Source organism: Lacerta agilis, chromosome 2 (assembly GCF_009819535.1).
Source record: "Lacerta agilis isolate rLacAgi1 chromosome 2, rLacAgi1.pri, whole genome shotgun sequence".
In the NCBI taxonomy this organism is placed as follows: Eukaryota; Metazoa; Chordata; class Lepidosauria; order Squamata; family Lacertidae; genus Lacerta; species Lacerta agilis.
Window position 1 is genome coordinate 47,086,395 of NC_046313.1, and position 15,628 is coordinate 47,102,022.

The following is a 15,628-nucleotide window of genomic DNA, read 5'->3' on the forward strand; positions in this document are numbered from 1 at the left end:
TAACACTAACTCTTTACAACAAATCTGTTGTTTTCCCTTGGCTTCACTCCCTCTTGCGCTGGCTTACTGAACTACAAGATTGGGGCAGCAGGTTCCCGGAGAAGTAATTGGAGTGTTGCATCCGTATTGATAGAACATGGAGTGCAAAGAAACTCTTCCCTATAGCTGCTGCCATTGCCCACAGCTGCATTCCGAGCACTGTCAGCATCAAAGTGCTGGTGACACTTTCTGAATAAGGAAGGCCAGGGCAGCCTTATTCAAGAATGGAAGTGAGCTGCTGCCTTGCTTCTGCAAGCGCAGCCTCATACCAAAACCCAAGGAGATCAGCTAAGGCCTTTGTGAGGGCAGCCATGAAGAAACATTACATGGAGATGAAAAAAGGATGCAAAGAGATGATGGACAGGGAAACCCAACATGACTCCCTCCATCTCCAGTTTTAAAAATGAGTCTAATCATAACTTAGCTGCATATATAGATACTGCCATGTCTAGGGGGAGTAGACAACTGAGTAGACAGACAGTGGTACTTTCCCTTGCTATTTGCTCAATCACTTGGCGACTATGAGTAGGTAGGAAAGTAAGCACCAGGGAGAAGAGGAGCAGCAACAAAAGGTGCTGGTCAGTGGGATACTCCTTGCCAAGGCATGGCCTGCAACAGTTGTCCAATTATGTCAACTGTCCATACTGGTCCTGAATGTTGGGTTTAGCCTGTGTGCCCTTCAGTACATTAAGAGTCCTTCCAGATGGGAGCTTCATATTCTAAGTGGGTCATTCAGATACTGCAAACTGGTCATTGCAGTTAAAAATAGAGAGAGAAAATCTGGATTTTAAGAAAGAGGCGCTGGCATGGCATTTTGCTTTGCTTTGACTGATGGATGCCAGTGGCCAAAAAAAGGTGGGCACGCATGAGGAGCACCCTTCCCACAATAAACACCTGTGTAGACCCTAAGAAACACACTGTATTTGTATTGTGAACAATAATGCATGGACAACATCTGCAAAGGCAACAATATGCTAGGAAACTGATGTGTGTTCGTTTTTGCTCGTAGCCTCCACATGACTTGGGGTGACCTCATGGTCCATCAAATCCAACATGTCAGAAATTTACTAGGCCTATACTAGCCTTCTTTGATGGGTATGCAGTTAGCACTGGCAATTCAGCCTTATTGCTCCACTTGCATCATTCTCCCTCTTTGACCAGGTTCTATCTACACAGTCAGATGCCATGTCACACCCAGGTGGTTGCTTATGTCCCTTTCACCCATGATGAGCTTGCAGGCTTCTTCTTTGTGAGGCCTTATAAGCCATCCTTTAATTAGTACAAAATCAGGATAAATTTTCTGCTTGTGCCCTTGAGTGAGGCAGCAAACCTAAGCCGACAAGTAGACAGTTTGGCTTCTTGCAGCTTAGTAGTATCTTTGGAGAGCTTCTGGGCTGCTAAAAGTCTACATTGCTGGAGGGAGACAGAAAGGAGTGTTGATCTACCCTTGCCCCGACCTTGCTCTGAAGCCGGGTGGGGGGCAGCAACAGATGCTGCTAAGTGTGAAGAAGTAAGAGATTCTTAACCTTGTCCTGATGGCTGTGAGCTGAACGAACCAGCTGGGCCAGGCTCCATCCCAGTCTCCAGTGCTGTTTGCACCACCCCCTGCCCTCAAAATTACAAACACAACACGTTCCAGTAGAGCCCGCCAGAGCATTCCTGACGGAAGGGTATGCCCTTGCCAAGCTATTTAAAGGCATGCATGCTGCCCTTTATTCTTCCAACTGCCTGGACTGGAAAAGACCCGAGTCCTGTGACCAGCTCAGAGAAGGCAGGAGGAGGTGGCCACGCAGAGAGGGACCTGAAAGGACTCCCTTTCCATTTTCCTCCTGCTGCTTCCCCAGCATACCGTCCCTGTTGAGGAAACTGCAAGAAATGTATGCCCTATGTGGTCACCATATTCTTGACCAAGGGGATCTACAAGATGATCATCAGTGCAGCATGATGACACAGAAATGTTTGTACTATATACCTAGTGGTGCCAGTATCCTAGGAAGCACTCTGCTAACAGTTTTCCAAATTATGGTCAATGGTGCTGAAAGCTCCTCTCTCCCGTGATGATTTTTAAGGGTTGCTGGCTTGCAACCTGGACACGTTTGCTTTATTTCTTATGGCTTGCCCTTCACCAAATGGTCCCAGGATGGGTTACACACACACACACACACACACACACACACCCAAAATTAAGACAATTAAGATAAGGGCAAAATGTACAAAAGAGCAGCACAGAACAGCAATATATCAAGGTTGGAAAAAAAACCCGCTTAACCAAAGGCCTGCATAAAGAGGTGCATCTTGGCCAATTATCAGAAAGCGTTCAGTGATGGTGCAAGATGCACCTCGAAAGGGAGGCCATTCCACAGGAAAGGAACTCTCATGGCCACCTTCTCTCAAGGCACAGCAGGTGGTGACACTATGCACAGACCCTTCCCTGCTGACCTTAACTCAGGCAGGTCTGTGGCAGGAGGAGCTTTCAGACATTTGTGGCTGAGCCGTTTTATATGGCTACTTACTATAGTGCATTTGATATTCTTGGGCTGTAATTCTACTCCATTAAACTCAAAAGGAGCCTTTGCATTACCTTCAATAGGAACAGAAATGTAACTTGTATTTATTTTCCATCTTCTTAATATTCCTGTCAGGTAGGAATCATTTTTTATAAATAACACCCTATACATTTTAATAATAAGGTATAGAATGAGCCAACTTCATTTGAAACCCTGTATGATATACACAAGTGGGTGACAGAGTGGAAGAGACAGCTGTTTGTGTGTGTGTGTCTATGGGACACGATCACAGATTCCCCAAAATGACAAATGGGCACGGTGACTTTAACCCTACACTTGTTATGCAGCCCCTGCCCTGAGACAAACATGAGATTTGAGTCTCACTTACATTTTGGCAGCCCTTGTCCCATTTGTCAGAAGCCTGAAAGGTGCACATACCTATGCAAGGGTCAAAGTATCTGCTTGACTTTGGGAGCTGTAGATTGATCCACAGAACTGGCCGATAATGCTAGATATACCTTGAGTGTCTGCTCACCCTAAAGGTAAATGTGATAGTCCTGAACTGGATCTTATTGCAGCATAAAGCATCCTAGCCTGACATCTTGCATCTGGGAAGGGAGTTATGACGTTACTTATGGTGGAGTGTTCTGAACAACAGATTTCCTCTCCTGTCTCTGTCCCTCCGTCCCTTCCTTCCTTCCTTCCATGGCCCAGGGTCACTCTACATATGACTTTGTACTGCACCCTGTTCTGCTGTAGTGATTCAGGGGCAACTAAAGAGGCATGTACACTCCATGCTGATGCCACATCTATTATCAGAAACACCCACCTGTGACTTTACAGATGCAGCAACCTCCCTTTCTGCTTCTTCCCCACCCTGCTCTCTCTCACCACTTACACTAGTAGTGGCTACTAGATTTCCCTCAAAGCCCCCAGCTCTCCCTTTCAATGAATTTGCATCAGCTTTGTTGCAAGAGGCATTGGTACTACCTACGGCTTGCAGGTAGATGAAGCACAATATTCTGTTCCCATTTAGATACTCTGCAGCTGAAAACCTGCCCTTAAGCTACACTAAGAGGTGGTTCACTAGAAGCAAGTATAAGACCCTCTCAAGAAGTAATAAAACCCTACCTATGGGGAAATGGATAACAAGCAGAAAATTTTGCCCTCTATAAATCAGCACCCAAAGCGTAAGGCGAGCAGTTCTAGGACTGTCTGGCACGTTTTCACTTGACAAATGAGGTAGCTGAGCCATCTGGCGGTGAAACTCTGAACTTGCTGGTACACGGAGCATGAAGACCAAGCAGGCATGATTACTGGAAGGAACAGTTTTGTAAGCATGTAAGCAACACAAGTAATATGATTTCACGATTTGAAAACAAAACTCAAAGCCATCTTTGAGTAGAGGAGCAACTCTTTACTTCTCACAATTAATGCAGTGCAAAACAGCCATTGTAAATATAAAGTGCCTTAAACATAACTGCAGGAGGGAAATAGCCCATACAAACAGGAACTGGAGCAGGCTCATCGTCCGTGGTTACTTGTGCCAAATTAAATTAGGAACTTTATTTAGGTGCATACACAGATTGCAGAATGCTGCCACATGTAAGATTCAGACATTTCGTGCTCAATTCATATGACTGGGATAGCCCAAGATATTGCCATTAGTGTTGTGATGAGGACCTTATTTCTTCTGCCAAGGTTCACATGAACACAGAGTAGCAACTGGAGTTTTAAAAAAACCAAGAGAAGCTTTGGGGAGGAAGACCCACGCTTGGCTGCCATCCCACCAACCTCTCACAAAGTGGAGCGACTTCTGCCCATGCACTGGGATGCGCAGTGCGAACCCACGGGAGAAGCTCTTCTATTAAGGGTGAGTTACAACATAATGTTTTCCACTTCCTTTGTCCTCCAGCTCACATAAAATGCTGTACATCAAAGAGCAATCCCATGCATTTTTCAAGAGCTACACCTGAAGAGCCCCTGCTAAATTTTTAAACAGCATAAGCTGCATTATCAGCCACACACAGGAGCATTAGTACATCTAAATGTTTCACATAGTCTTGATCGCTCAGGTCAGTGAAGACATTGGTTTTCAATGCTGGTGCCAAAAACGTTCTGAGATGGTTGTGAGGACATGAGTGTGGGAAGGATGAGCATATTCTTTTGACTGGCAGCATGGAAAGTACATCTATATTTAGGCATACCTGTAGGCCACGGTGATCTCACAGGTATGGGTTCCCTCGCTCCACGTTCTCCTGCCTATGTTGAAGACACACCTCAGTATCTTAGCCTTTGATACCTGAGATAAATATTTTAAAGACTTGCCCTCTTCTTCTGACTGTATATTGCTTTAACTGATTTTAATCTTGAGAATAATTCAGCACTGCACCAAAGCGATCATTCCATCAGGACAAGCATTTTGCCTTGCCAGATAGAACAACTGCTCCCCTCTTCTCCCCTTGCACAATGTTCTGGTGGATTCTCACAGATCCCCCCAGGACAATTTGGGGGGGCACATGGGCATGAGGGGAGAGGAGTGGGAGAAAAGCCCCATTGCACAAGCAGAAGTCCTTGCACAGGACTTCCACTTTACAGGGCTTGTTAGCTGAATCCCACCCCTTGTATTTCTATATTATAACACACCCTGAGACCTTATGGAGAAGGCCAAGTAAGAAATCAGCAGCAGCAGCAGCACCACCACCAAAACCAAAGAATGGATGATGATATTCTTATTATTCTTATTTTATTCTTTTCTGTGCTAGTGGTAAAAAAGCACAGTAGAATAATAACTTTCAGAAGAGGGTCTCCAGGTGGGGTGGCACTACTATGTCATCTTTTCAACAGGTGAGTGGGTCACTGTTGTTTACTGGGAGGGCTAAGGTGGTGGGGAGGTTAGCACTGTTAGAATGCACCTGTGGAGCCAATCCAGCATTCCTGCCTGTGTGTTTGCACCACACTGACCTCCCTACCAGTTCTCTCTCTGCCTCAGTAAGAAACAGACCCACCTGCCCAGGAAGCTAGTCTGGCAGCTCTGCCCCATCCAGCAATCTGCACCTGCTCCTTGCATTATATTGATCATAAGTCTGGAGAAGGACCTCAGTGCATGTTTCTTTTTGCCTTCACTTTTCTTTCTGAAGGAAAGCAAACTAAAAAGAATTAAAGGTCTCATATTCATAATGTTTTGTGCGAACCAGACCTTAGGGTCTGGCATCTTACTTCCACCACAACCCCAGTAATACTTTGCATTCTCTCCTAGAGGTAGACAACTACTCCACACCCAAAGATAAAAGTTATCCAGAGCATGCATGCTTTCTCGCCTGTGACTTTGTTATCTGACTTTGCTCCAGATATTTCACCTTGCCTATCAGAGGATGGCTACATATTAAATACATTATGATTCTCCCTCCGGCAAACATATATTGCAGCACCTTTGCCTAGTTTATTAAAGCTGATTTTTTTTTTATCAGAATCAGGACTGGGCTTAGCATCTTCGGAGGTGGCAGACCATGCACATCAGTGGAAAACACTGAGCCAGTTTCTTTGGCTGTTTCCCCACTAACATTGTGTCAAAAGGAGAACATCACTGCAACGAAAGCAAAAAAAGGTGCTCAATTGCCCTGTGACACATGATCTCTTTGTTTAGGTGGCCTGCTGATGCCAATTGAGATGGTTATCCTGGAATCAATATATCAGTCTGTTGTCCCTGTAATTTACTTAACACATTTGAACATCCCTTTATCAAGTAAAGCCAGTGGTGCAGTGATCTTGAGCCTAAAGCTACATCTGTATGAGGACATTCCCTCAAAGTACTTGTAGAAGAATCTTATCAGTAGTGTTAGGTCAAGAAAACACAATTTCAAAAAATCAGGCCACTGTGAGCAGCCGCACACCCATATCCAATCACATCTTTTCAATATGTGCAGGACATGAATCCCTCCTTGGCACTCATGCCAATCCACAGAACTGCTGGTCCCTTTTCCTGCCTCTTTGTTCATGGCATGATATGAAAAGCCCCATGGAGGAAACGGAAAGGGCAGGTATGTGACAGCGTAGCTAACTTCTAAAATTGAACACTTCCTTGTGGCTATGTCTGTGGCGCTGGATATGGCCAAGCAGGTGATCCCCATCCAGGTGGTTCTGGGATAGGCACCGTCACCAAGTAGCTGGAAGGCACATAGCCCTTCTGGCCATTCACCTCCACCAGGCTCCACTCTGTGCATCCTTTCTTGTCATGAGGTTCCAACACAGTCACTGGCTCACCTGCATGCAAGCTGACCTCATGACTGCTCCTGGCTGCAAATGGATAACCAGCAACTACCTGAGGAAAGCAAAGAGATTGAATGATAACACTGCATACATATGCCACACAAAGGAGAAGGGCTGCCCAAAGGGCTGCCCAACCACAGAGGTAAACTAGGCTTCCCCTCTGGGGTGCATGTCTCAGCTGTGAGAATATAATGGAGAGGTAGTCAGGCATATTGAAGTTTATGGCACAGCAGTAGCTAGGTCAGCCTTCCTTGGCCTGGTGCTTTCTGGATGTTGTTGGGCAGCAGCGCTGACTTGGGCCCCACACAAGGAGGTCAGGTTCACCACTGGTTGCTCTGCCTCAGGCAGCTAAATGCTTTGGCCACAAGCACATGTAGCTGGGTTATTCCAAGGCTATGCTGACAAAGTTTCTGTCACACCAGCCGAGATCATCTTTTAAACATAATACCCATATTATATTGGGATGGTTGCACAAGTTTGCTTATCTGAAATACAGATCTACCCAACAGTACCACAAAATGCCTTCCATCTGCCACTGCCCAGCCATGTACACATGTACATATCCCACAATATGCTGAGAATAAATGAATTAAAAGAAGATTCATTGCTGAAATTTTCTACTCACGTGTAAAGCCTGTGTCCTGAAATGAAGTGCTGGGCTGGGAGCTTGGGGCAAGTTGTAAGGGTGATGCATCTGTTCACCACCACCACCTGGGACTGACACCTGCATTCTGGGTTTTTGGTTTTGGACTAGATGATATGGCTGGAGTTTCCCAGGTGATACATAACCTCTTGGTCCTGTAGGGCACATAAAACCATTATGGTCAAGCTGAGCAGCAGGGTCCTCTCATCGGGTACAGCGGTTTTCTTTTTGTTAATTTGGATTGATGGGTAGACTAGAAATACAGTGAAGAGAATGAAAGAGTTTGGCATTATTGGAAAGATTTGTAATGGGCAGGGAGGGAAAGGGCAGGCAGAAAGGCACTGCTCTTGTGTGTGAGAGAGAAAGGGTGTGTGGTTTGTACTAGTGGAAGGAAAGAAGAACAGAGTGGTGGGGAGAAATAAGAAACAAGTTCAGGATGAGGGGTATAATGACCTCGGGAACAAATTATATAAAGCAAGTCGAAGATAGAGAACGGTGGAACTTGGAACAAGATGTGAGAAGGGGAGGATTTGGAAGCAATGGGGGGGGAATAAGTGGAGGAAGGAATTTAATTTGGAAAGTACAAAGAAAGTTTAATAGAGTGGTAGGAAAACTAGTGCAGGAAGAGGAAGGAGGAAGGGGTGGAGAGAGGAGCAGTATTTAGAAAAGGACACAAAGCAAAAAGGGAAATGAGGGTTTGGGAAGAAATGAAAAGGTGTAGATATTATCTGACCTCAATGAGGTTCTCTGTTCTCAATGAGGCCCAAACAAAGAGCAGGCAGTTTGCAGGCCCCAGCCACCACCCATCCTCTCCGTCCCCCTGAGCTTAATGGGCTTGCAACTAGCGGCTGGCCTGCCACCTTTCAGCTAGTCATCCTTTTGCATTGCTGTTCTGGTCCAGGCAATTGCAGCAGGGTGGCTGCTGAAACAGGGTTGGGCATGTACTTGCTGCTTTTACTTTTTCTGCAGTAATGTGTGCACTAGACAATACAATACACACAGAGCCTTCTGGGAGCATCAAACATCCTTCAGTCTAGCTACCCCACATGTGCCTGAGGACTTTCCCCCCTCCAGTGACTCAATGGGTCACTGGACTCCCTTACTTTATATGAGCTGCACCCCTGTGCCTGGGAATCCCATGACCATGAACAGCAGTGTAGCGGTCCATTTAGAAGTGCAGGAGTTCATCATGACAGATGCAACAGTCACACCCTAAGGCAGGGAGATCTGTGTCATAAGTACTGACCTGGCAAGGCTCTTGGTAGCAAATAAAAGGTTTGGGTGTGTAGTTGCAACCCTTACCGTACCTCCACTATCCACCAGCCATCGGTTAGTGTTGCCCTTGGTGTCCCTGTCATGCAAGAGAGCCACAATCTGCCCCCTCTGCAACACCAAGTCCATGTTTTTGCTGCTGGTGGTGTTGCTTGTCACTTGATACAGCTTTTCTGGGCCATGTTTGCTCATGAGCGAATGGACTTTCTTCTCCTCTGCAGGGCTAAGAGGCTGCTGAAAAGACAGAGGGAGAAGTGAGTCAGAAACATCTTCCTGCAGTTGACTGTGCGACCACGTTAGTGCACTGGAGAATGAGTCATCACAAGTAGGGTGCAGCCACATCTGAACTAAAATATCTTAGAGGAAGATGAAACAAATCCTGCAAATTAAACCAATTCTTTACATTTTACTGCATTGAACAGTGGATTTGTGCAGATAACCTAGCAGGATATATGCTTCCAATGGGGTAGATTTATTTTTTTTTTTTAAAAAAAAAATAAGAGTTAAAATTGCAGCCGAGAAGCACTGAGGAAGCAGGCATCTTGTGGGTTAAAGATGAGATATACTGTTGCAGAATTTAGCTGTGAATAAAAACTCTGAGGGGAAACGGGGAAGGAAATTATTTGCATTTGCTTCTGTACTCACAGCTGCACTCCTTCCACAGAGATCCTCTGGGCTGGGGGTGGCTGTGGAATGCTAGTGCTAAGGCCTTTATAGACATTTATTTTAAGAAAAATAAATGCACAGTACTGTAGTTAATCACAGAATGCAAGGGATACAAACACCTTGCCTGAGAGACAGCCCACAATGCATTTGAGTGTGCAAGAGTGAGAAACTATAATGTTCAATTAGACAGTTTGCTTCCCTTTAAAGATATTCTGGAACCTGCTGCTTGGTGCTGGCTGCCTGATCCTGTCCAAGAGTTGGTCCTGTTTTGTTTTTGTTTTGGTATTTTGCCTTGAGATTATTGTTGTTCCCAAGTACAGAAACTCCAATATTTTATTAGCGGGGGGGGGGGGGGGAGGATCCAGTTACTGCCTGAAACTAGGACATATATTGTGAAGAATAGGATTATGCAAGTGTCATGGGGACCTCATGGATAGCAGCAACACCACCACTGGTATGAGTGACTTCCCCCCTCTATGCCCATGCCACATATTAATGTATCAATCAGCCATCGTGTGTCTGGGGGTTGTGGGAGAGGCGGGGGTAGAAAGGTTGCAGGAATACCCTCTAACCTTCATCAGTGTCATACCTCTGCAACAGAGCTTGGCATAACAGTCTCAAATTTCTTGCAGTAGGAGCAGAGCTGAGCTTCAGCCTGGCTTAAAGTGTCCTTCACCATCTTCCCAAAATCAGGTGCAGGGAGGTGTCTGTGTGGTAGCTGTAAAGAAGAACCTTATAATTAATTGGAGCTTTCTTTGGGAGGGTGGGTTGTGGAAAGCAGAGAAAAAGTATTTTTAAAAATATTTTTTAAAAATAAGATAATAACAGAAGATAATGATGAGATTCGTAGTGGATTTTATGTACAAATATCAATTTTGCTAGAGGTTTCTGAAAGCAAGCAAAGATCCATCCTGTTTGCAAGGTAAGTCCATTTTGTTGTGTGCGGCATATGTCTCCGCCAGTGCTTACTTTGCATCTTCCTTGCTCCTTCTCCTTGTTTACAGTCACTGGAAGAGGGACAGAGATGAATTGCATCCTTTTGTGTGTGGAAGGAATGAGGTTGTAAGAAGGAAGTACTGGTAATCTCCTATAGCCATTGGGACTGCAGGGCAAGTCCTGCTCTCTGTAGCCAATTTATAAAATGATGTATGGTGTAGAGATTTTATATATATATAAAAATATAAAATTTCTCCCTGTCCCAGAAGAATCCAAGAGTGCTATATAACTCAGTGAAGAAAGCACCTCTTCACACAATGCATCATTAATGTATGATACTCTCCTGCCCCCAGAAATGGTAAAGACTCCTGATTTAAATGGCTTTAAAAGAGGATTAGTCAGATTTCTAGAAATTAGGGCTATCCATGGCTATTTCTTGCAAAGGCTACACAGAACCTCCATGTTCAGAAGCAATATACCTCTGAATGCCAGTTGCTTGGGTACGAATTAGGGAAGGGCTATTGCCTTCACAACCTGCTTGTAGGGTTTCCTTGTGAGCAATAAATGAGTTTCAGTGCGATCTAAAAGAGCTATTCTTCTATATTTTGATTTATTAAGGTAGTAAGTTTTTCTCGTGCATCCAGAAGGGCTTTCTCAATGGTGGGGCCCATGTTATGAAAAAACCTCTCCCAAGCAAGCATCCACACTACATGTATTCAGCTGTCTGCAAAAGCACCATATACTGTATTTCACAAGTTGGTTTTAGCAGTTTTGTGAGTTTAACATGTGAAGGAAGGGCACAAACTACAGTTAGTTTTATTGCTGGTTTACATTATAGTGCATTGCCTCAAGCACACAGTGGCAAGACAAGGCAGTCATATTTGGAGTAATTCAACCTCGCTCTAAGCTGATAATTCCTTTGGGGCAAGGCTTTTGGCTTGCCAAATGGAAGGATCCCTCCTCTCTTGCCCACCTCATGCTGTTCCAGGTGTTCTCCCAACCTGCCCTGGGCTACGTTTGCGGGGCAGAGAGACAGAGTAGACCCATTGATATTAAGGGGCATGACTAAGTTAGAAACAATTAACTAAAATATGTGCAACTGTTGCTTGTGGAGCAGCCAGTGGAGCAGCTTACCAGATCTGGGTGAAAGACAGAAGCAGGAAGCACAGATACTGGCATAGCAGGAAAGGATGTTGAAAGGGCTGGTGGTGTGTGAATGGATCATATAAGGATATGAAACTCTGAGTCTTTGCAAACGTTGTGTGTTGCAAACGTGCCTCCCACATGGATCACGTTCGCAACCCGAGCATCCACTGTAGATGCTAGCGAAATGCTCATTGTTATCAGAAGCAGGGAGGAAGGAAGAGAGAGGGCAGTGGTCACCTGCTAGCCATAGTTAAACCTATTTCCTCTCTCTATTGAACTGTTTGAGGAGAGGGGAAGTGGCTTTTAGTCTTTCCCCAACAGCTTCGCTGGTAACGTAGCAAATGTCACAGTCCAAACCTGGAGTCCATTTCTTCGTCACCCTTGCATATGACCAAGAGGCAGAGCCCATGGACCATCTTTAATTGAAATTATAGTTCCACTAAGCACCCTTTTCCACCCCATCCGCCATTGCATGTATGTCCCTAAGCCTGGGAGGCAATACAGCTACCTGTTGTCTCTTGGCACAAATACCATACCCAACATCCTCATTCTCCCTTCCAAATTTTTTACCTGGGCAACCTCCTGTTCTGCCTCTTGGAGAACTTGCTTGGCCAGATCCCTCAAAAGGGCCACAAAGGTACGCAGAATATGCTCCAGCCACTGCAGGGCCACCTGGTTGAACACTGGGAGCTCAGACACAAGCAGCGAATTCATGGCGAGATAGGTATTCATGGCAGCCTCCTCTTCATATGTCACACTGCCTGTCTCGTTCCTCTTCTCCTCGCATTCCTCATAGTCCAGCTGCTTGTCCAAGCGCTTCTTGATCAGTTTTTGAGGCCCTTTCAGAGTCTCTGACAAGTTGACCAGCGGAAGGTACACCAGGTGCTCCAGTCTTCTCCTCTGCAAAGCAAGGAAAATCAAACACACCTCTGAAATCTTGGCCTCCCTTGACTCAGCAGATGAGAGACATCTGGGATTGGGGCCCTTTGGGGTTCCACTAGGGAAGTGCTGAGGAATTCTTGCTCCAAAAGGTCAAGGAACATGCTCTGGGTCCCACCACCAGACTCCACTTTCTCACTTGTTATGCAACACGAACAGTCCAAGCCCAAAGGAACGCAGTTCCTAACAAAGATTTGCGGCATCATTTTACAACAATGAGCAACATGGGTCAGAATACAGTCAAAGGCTATATACACAGCCGGGTCTCCCCCCCCCCATTCGAATTGAAGTTGGGGGGGGGGAATGCAGTATTTCATAAGGAGCAACAGGGTAGATATAGAAGAGAGATGGGTTTGTGGTGAATGCTGTGTGCACACTGCTTCCTAAACTAACAGTGGGAGTGCACTGGATTTAGAGTAAGCGGGAGTGTGCAAACAGCCAAACTTTCAGTGTTTGTAGAATCAAGGCAGATGTTGTAGAGCAGTAGAACATGTGTTCTGGATGATTCAGAGATAGGCAGCCATCAAATACAGGGGCGTAGCAAGGGGGTCGTAGGGGGCATACCGCCCCATGTTCCATAATGGAGGGGGTGACAAATTATCAAGGAACAATTACTGCCCTACTAGGGCGGTTCATTAAAAAAAAAACTCTTTTTTTAAAAAAAAATCCTGCTCCAAAGGTCTTATCTTACTATACTAGGGATTATATAGCTATAGATGAAATTTCATGCATATTCTTTAATATCTTGACCCTCCTCCACCAAAATCGCTGTTTACTTGGCTGTTTTCCTATGTCGTGAAGGCTGAAATTTCAGTTCAGTGGAGCACTTACTGTTCCCAACCCTAACCCTGTGGAAAGCCATCTAATTAGACTTTAATTTGATTTTGAGATGTTTTTAGGAGGTAATTTAATTATTGTTTGATTTTATACCAATGTTATGTATCTGATGTTAGCCACCCTGGGCCTGACTTCGGCCAGGGAGGGCAGGATATAAATAAAAGTTTTTTAATATTAGTTGTTGTTATTATTCCTTTGTAAGAAACTTTGAAATAACGTAAAACCATCTTTGCAGGGGGGGGGGAATCAATGGGGGTGACAAGAAATTTTCCGCACCGGGTACCACCTGACCTTCCTATGCCTCTGTGGGGGTGACAGAATTTTTTTTGCCCCTGGGTACCGATTTACCTTGCTACGCCCCTGATCAAATCTGCTACCTGGAAATGGAAAAGCTCTGAAGCAGCCAGGGTGGAGGAAGGCAGATCTGCTACATTCTTCCTCCCCACACCAGAACCAGACTGTAACTAGAAAAAACCCAAGACGTTACTTACAAACTCAGCAAAGACAGTGCTGTGGAGTTTTCCTGCAAGCTGGCAATATTGTTGGATAGTTCCTCCTTCTGTTCCTAGTTCATTCTCATGTGGTTTATAGCTGAGGAATGCCTAAGAGACAAAGAAAAGAGCCTGATTACATGAAGAAGTGATTAAGATATGTTTTTGCTGCTAGGCAGTGTCGCCAATACTGAACTAGATGGACCGGTATTCTGACCTGGTAGAAAGCAGCTCCCTACGTTCCCAGAGTAGGGAATTAATTTTCAATTAATTGACCCATCTGTATCCTGGTTTTCTGAAACAGTGGGTAGCTAACAATGCTATGAGAGAGGAACCTTGAGTTATGACATTGATGCAGTAAAGGAAGATCTGTGATGAAACTTTCTTCAAAATGCACTGGGTGGTCTTTCATCTTCAAGTCCAAACATTCTTCTCCTTTCTGTTCTGGTTACATAACCTGCTTAGAGTATCAGTGAAATATGTGACTGAATGGGGCCATTAGTACCAACAAATCTATTTTTAGATGGTGCTCTGAAGTCTCATAACTTATTACTGTGAGGCTGATTGTATACCAGTAAAAACTTCCACAATCTATTGCAGAGTCCCAAAACCATAGAATTTGCAAAGCAGCAAATTCTGATCACAGATCACCACTTTGTGTAACTAATAGCAAAGTCAACGTATTTTTAATTTTTCTGATTTCAGCCAGCTTCTACTTCAGAAACATAACCTGCTCAAAGAATGAGTGAAGCACCCTATTGTGTGGAGCCATTCACACCAGTTCTCAGTGGCAAAAGGGTTTCAGTAGGCAACTGGACCCTGCTATCCCAGTGGATCCAAACTGAAAAATGAATGGCCTAGCTGCACTTTAAGCTGGCAATGTGTACACAGCCATTGTGCTCCAAAGTACCCCTATGGGATAGATCTGGTGTGGGTGTGGGGATGTATCCTAAGGAAAACAGAGTCTTGTGAAAGAAAGTGTCAGAATCAGTGATGAGAATAAAGAAAGTGGAAGGATTTTCTGGTCACTCTGGGCTCATCCACACTTCCTCTTGTCCTGCAACTTTCCCCTGGGGAAAACTGCTCTTTAGTGCTCAATCAGAGCAAATGGCAATTTGGGTTTTCTATGGATTGCTATTTGCTCCCAATTAGAGCTAAAGAGCGGGTTCTCCCTGGGAAAGGAGTGGGGCAAGGGGGAAAGTGTTTGGAATCATGCTTTCTAGGCATGGGACAAGTGGAAGTGTGTTTAAACCCTCTGTCTAACCTCTTTCAAGAAGTGCATTCTGAAATCCGTAATGTTGAGACTGTGCTTGAGGATGAAGTCTGGGTTCTTTGTTGGTGGCCAAGGACTGATACTTGCAGATGTATGAGGAAGATAAAAGCAGAGCAATTTAAAAGCTGTTGTCAACCTGCCAAGCAATGCATTTGGAGGTCAGGTCGTTTCCGCCCTTGGTTCATATAATCCCAGAAGTTTATTCACACCTCCAACAGGATCTCCCCCAGGGCATGAAGCCTGAGTATGTTCGACATGCTGAATCTCAAGAGCAGGGGATTGCAGCATGTGCCAAGCACTGTTAGCTTTGAGGACACTCTTTCTGATTCATTTTCTTGCTAGCAAAACACCAGAGCAGACTGGGCATAAAGCAATAATACCACAATGAAAGGTTAAATGGTGACACAGCCCATCTCTCAGGTGCAGCGGAAGAAAGATTGACGTGTTTCCTAAGGTTTGGTTCCCTATCTGCTTTCAAAATCTATAGTGGTGGAAATTATCTCAATTCCTGCAGGAAGATTACAGCTTCCCTCCCAGAAGAGCATTTATTCTTACTTACTCCTTTCCTTTCAATTACCTGTTAATATACCGGAGAAATTGTGGGTGAACA

At 44.9% G+C, this 15,628-nt stretch overlaps 1 protein-coding gene across 8 annotated transcripts in view; it reads right to left on the minus strand.

Moving 5' to 3' along the window:
- Nucleotides 1-3,942: 3,942 nt before the first annotated feature.
- The window catches only part of ARHGEF37 (Rho guanine nucleotide exchange factor 37), a 44,123-nt gene continuing 32,437 nt past the window's right edge, over nucleotides 3,943-15,628 (minus strand). For 7 of the 8 annotated variants that reach the window (XM_033139899.1, XM_033139898.1, XM_033139900.1 and 4 more), the window contains 6 exons: nucleotides 13,746-13,856; nucleotides 12,049-12,378; nucleotides 9,986-10,114; nucleotides 8,766-8,964; nucleotides 7,441-7,613; nucleotides 3,943-6,867 (listed from right to left, as the gene is read on the minus strand). In XM_033139899.1, the coding sequence (XP_032995790.1) occupies nucleotides 6,634-6,867; nucleotides 7,441-7,613; nucleotides 8,766-8,964; nucleotides 9,986-10,114; nucleotides 12,049-12,378; nucleotides 13,746-13,856 (1,176 nt within the window). In that variant the 3' untranslated portion in view covers nucleotides 3,943-6,633. The remainder of the gene's footprint in view (nucleotides 6,868-7,440; nucleotides 7,614-8,765; nucleotides 8,965-9,985; nucleotides 10,115-12,048; nucleotides 12,379-13,745; nucleotides 13,857-15,628) is intronic. The other variant, XM_033139895.1, reaches the window with a different exon arrangement.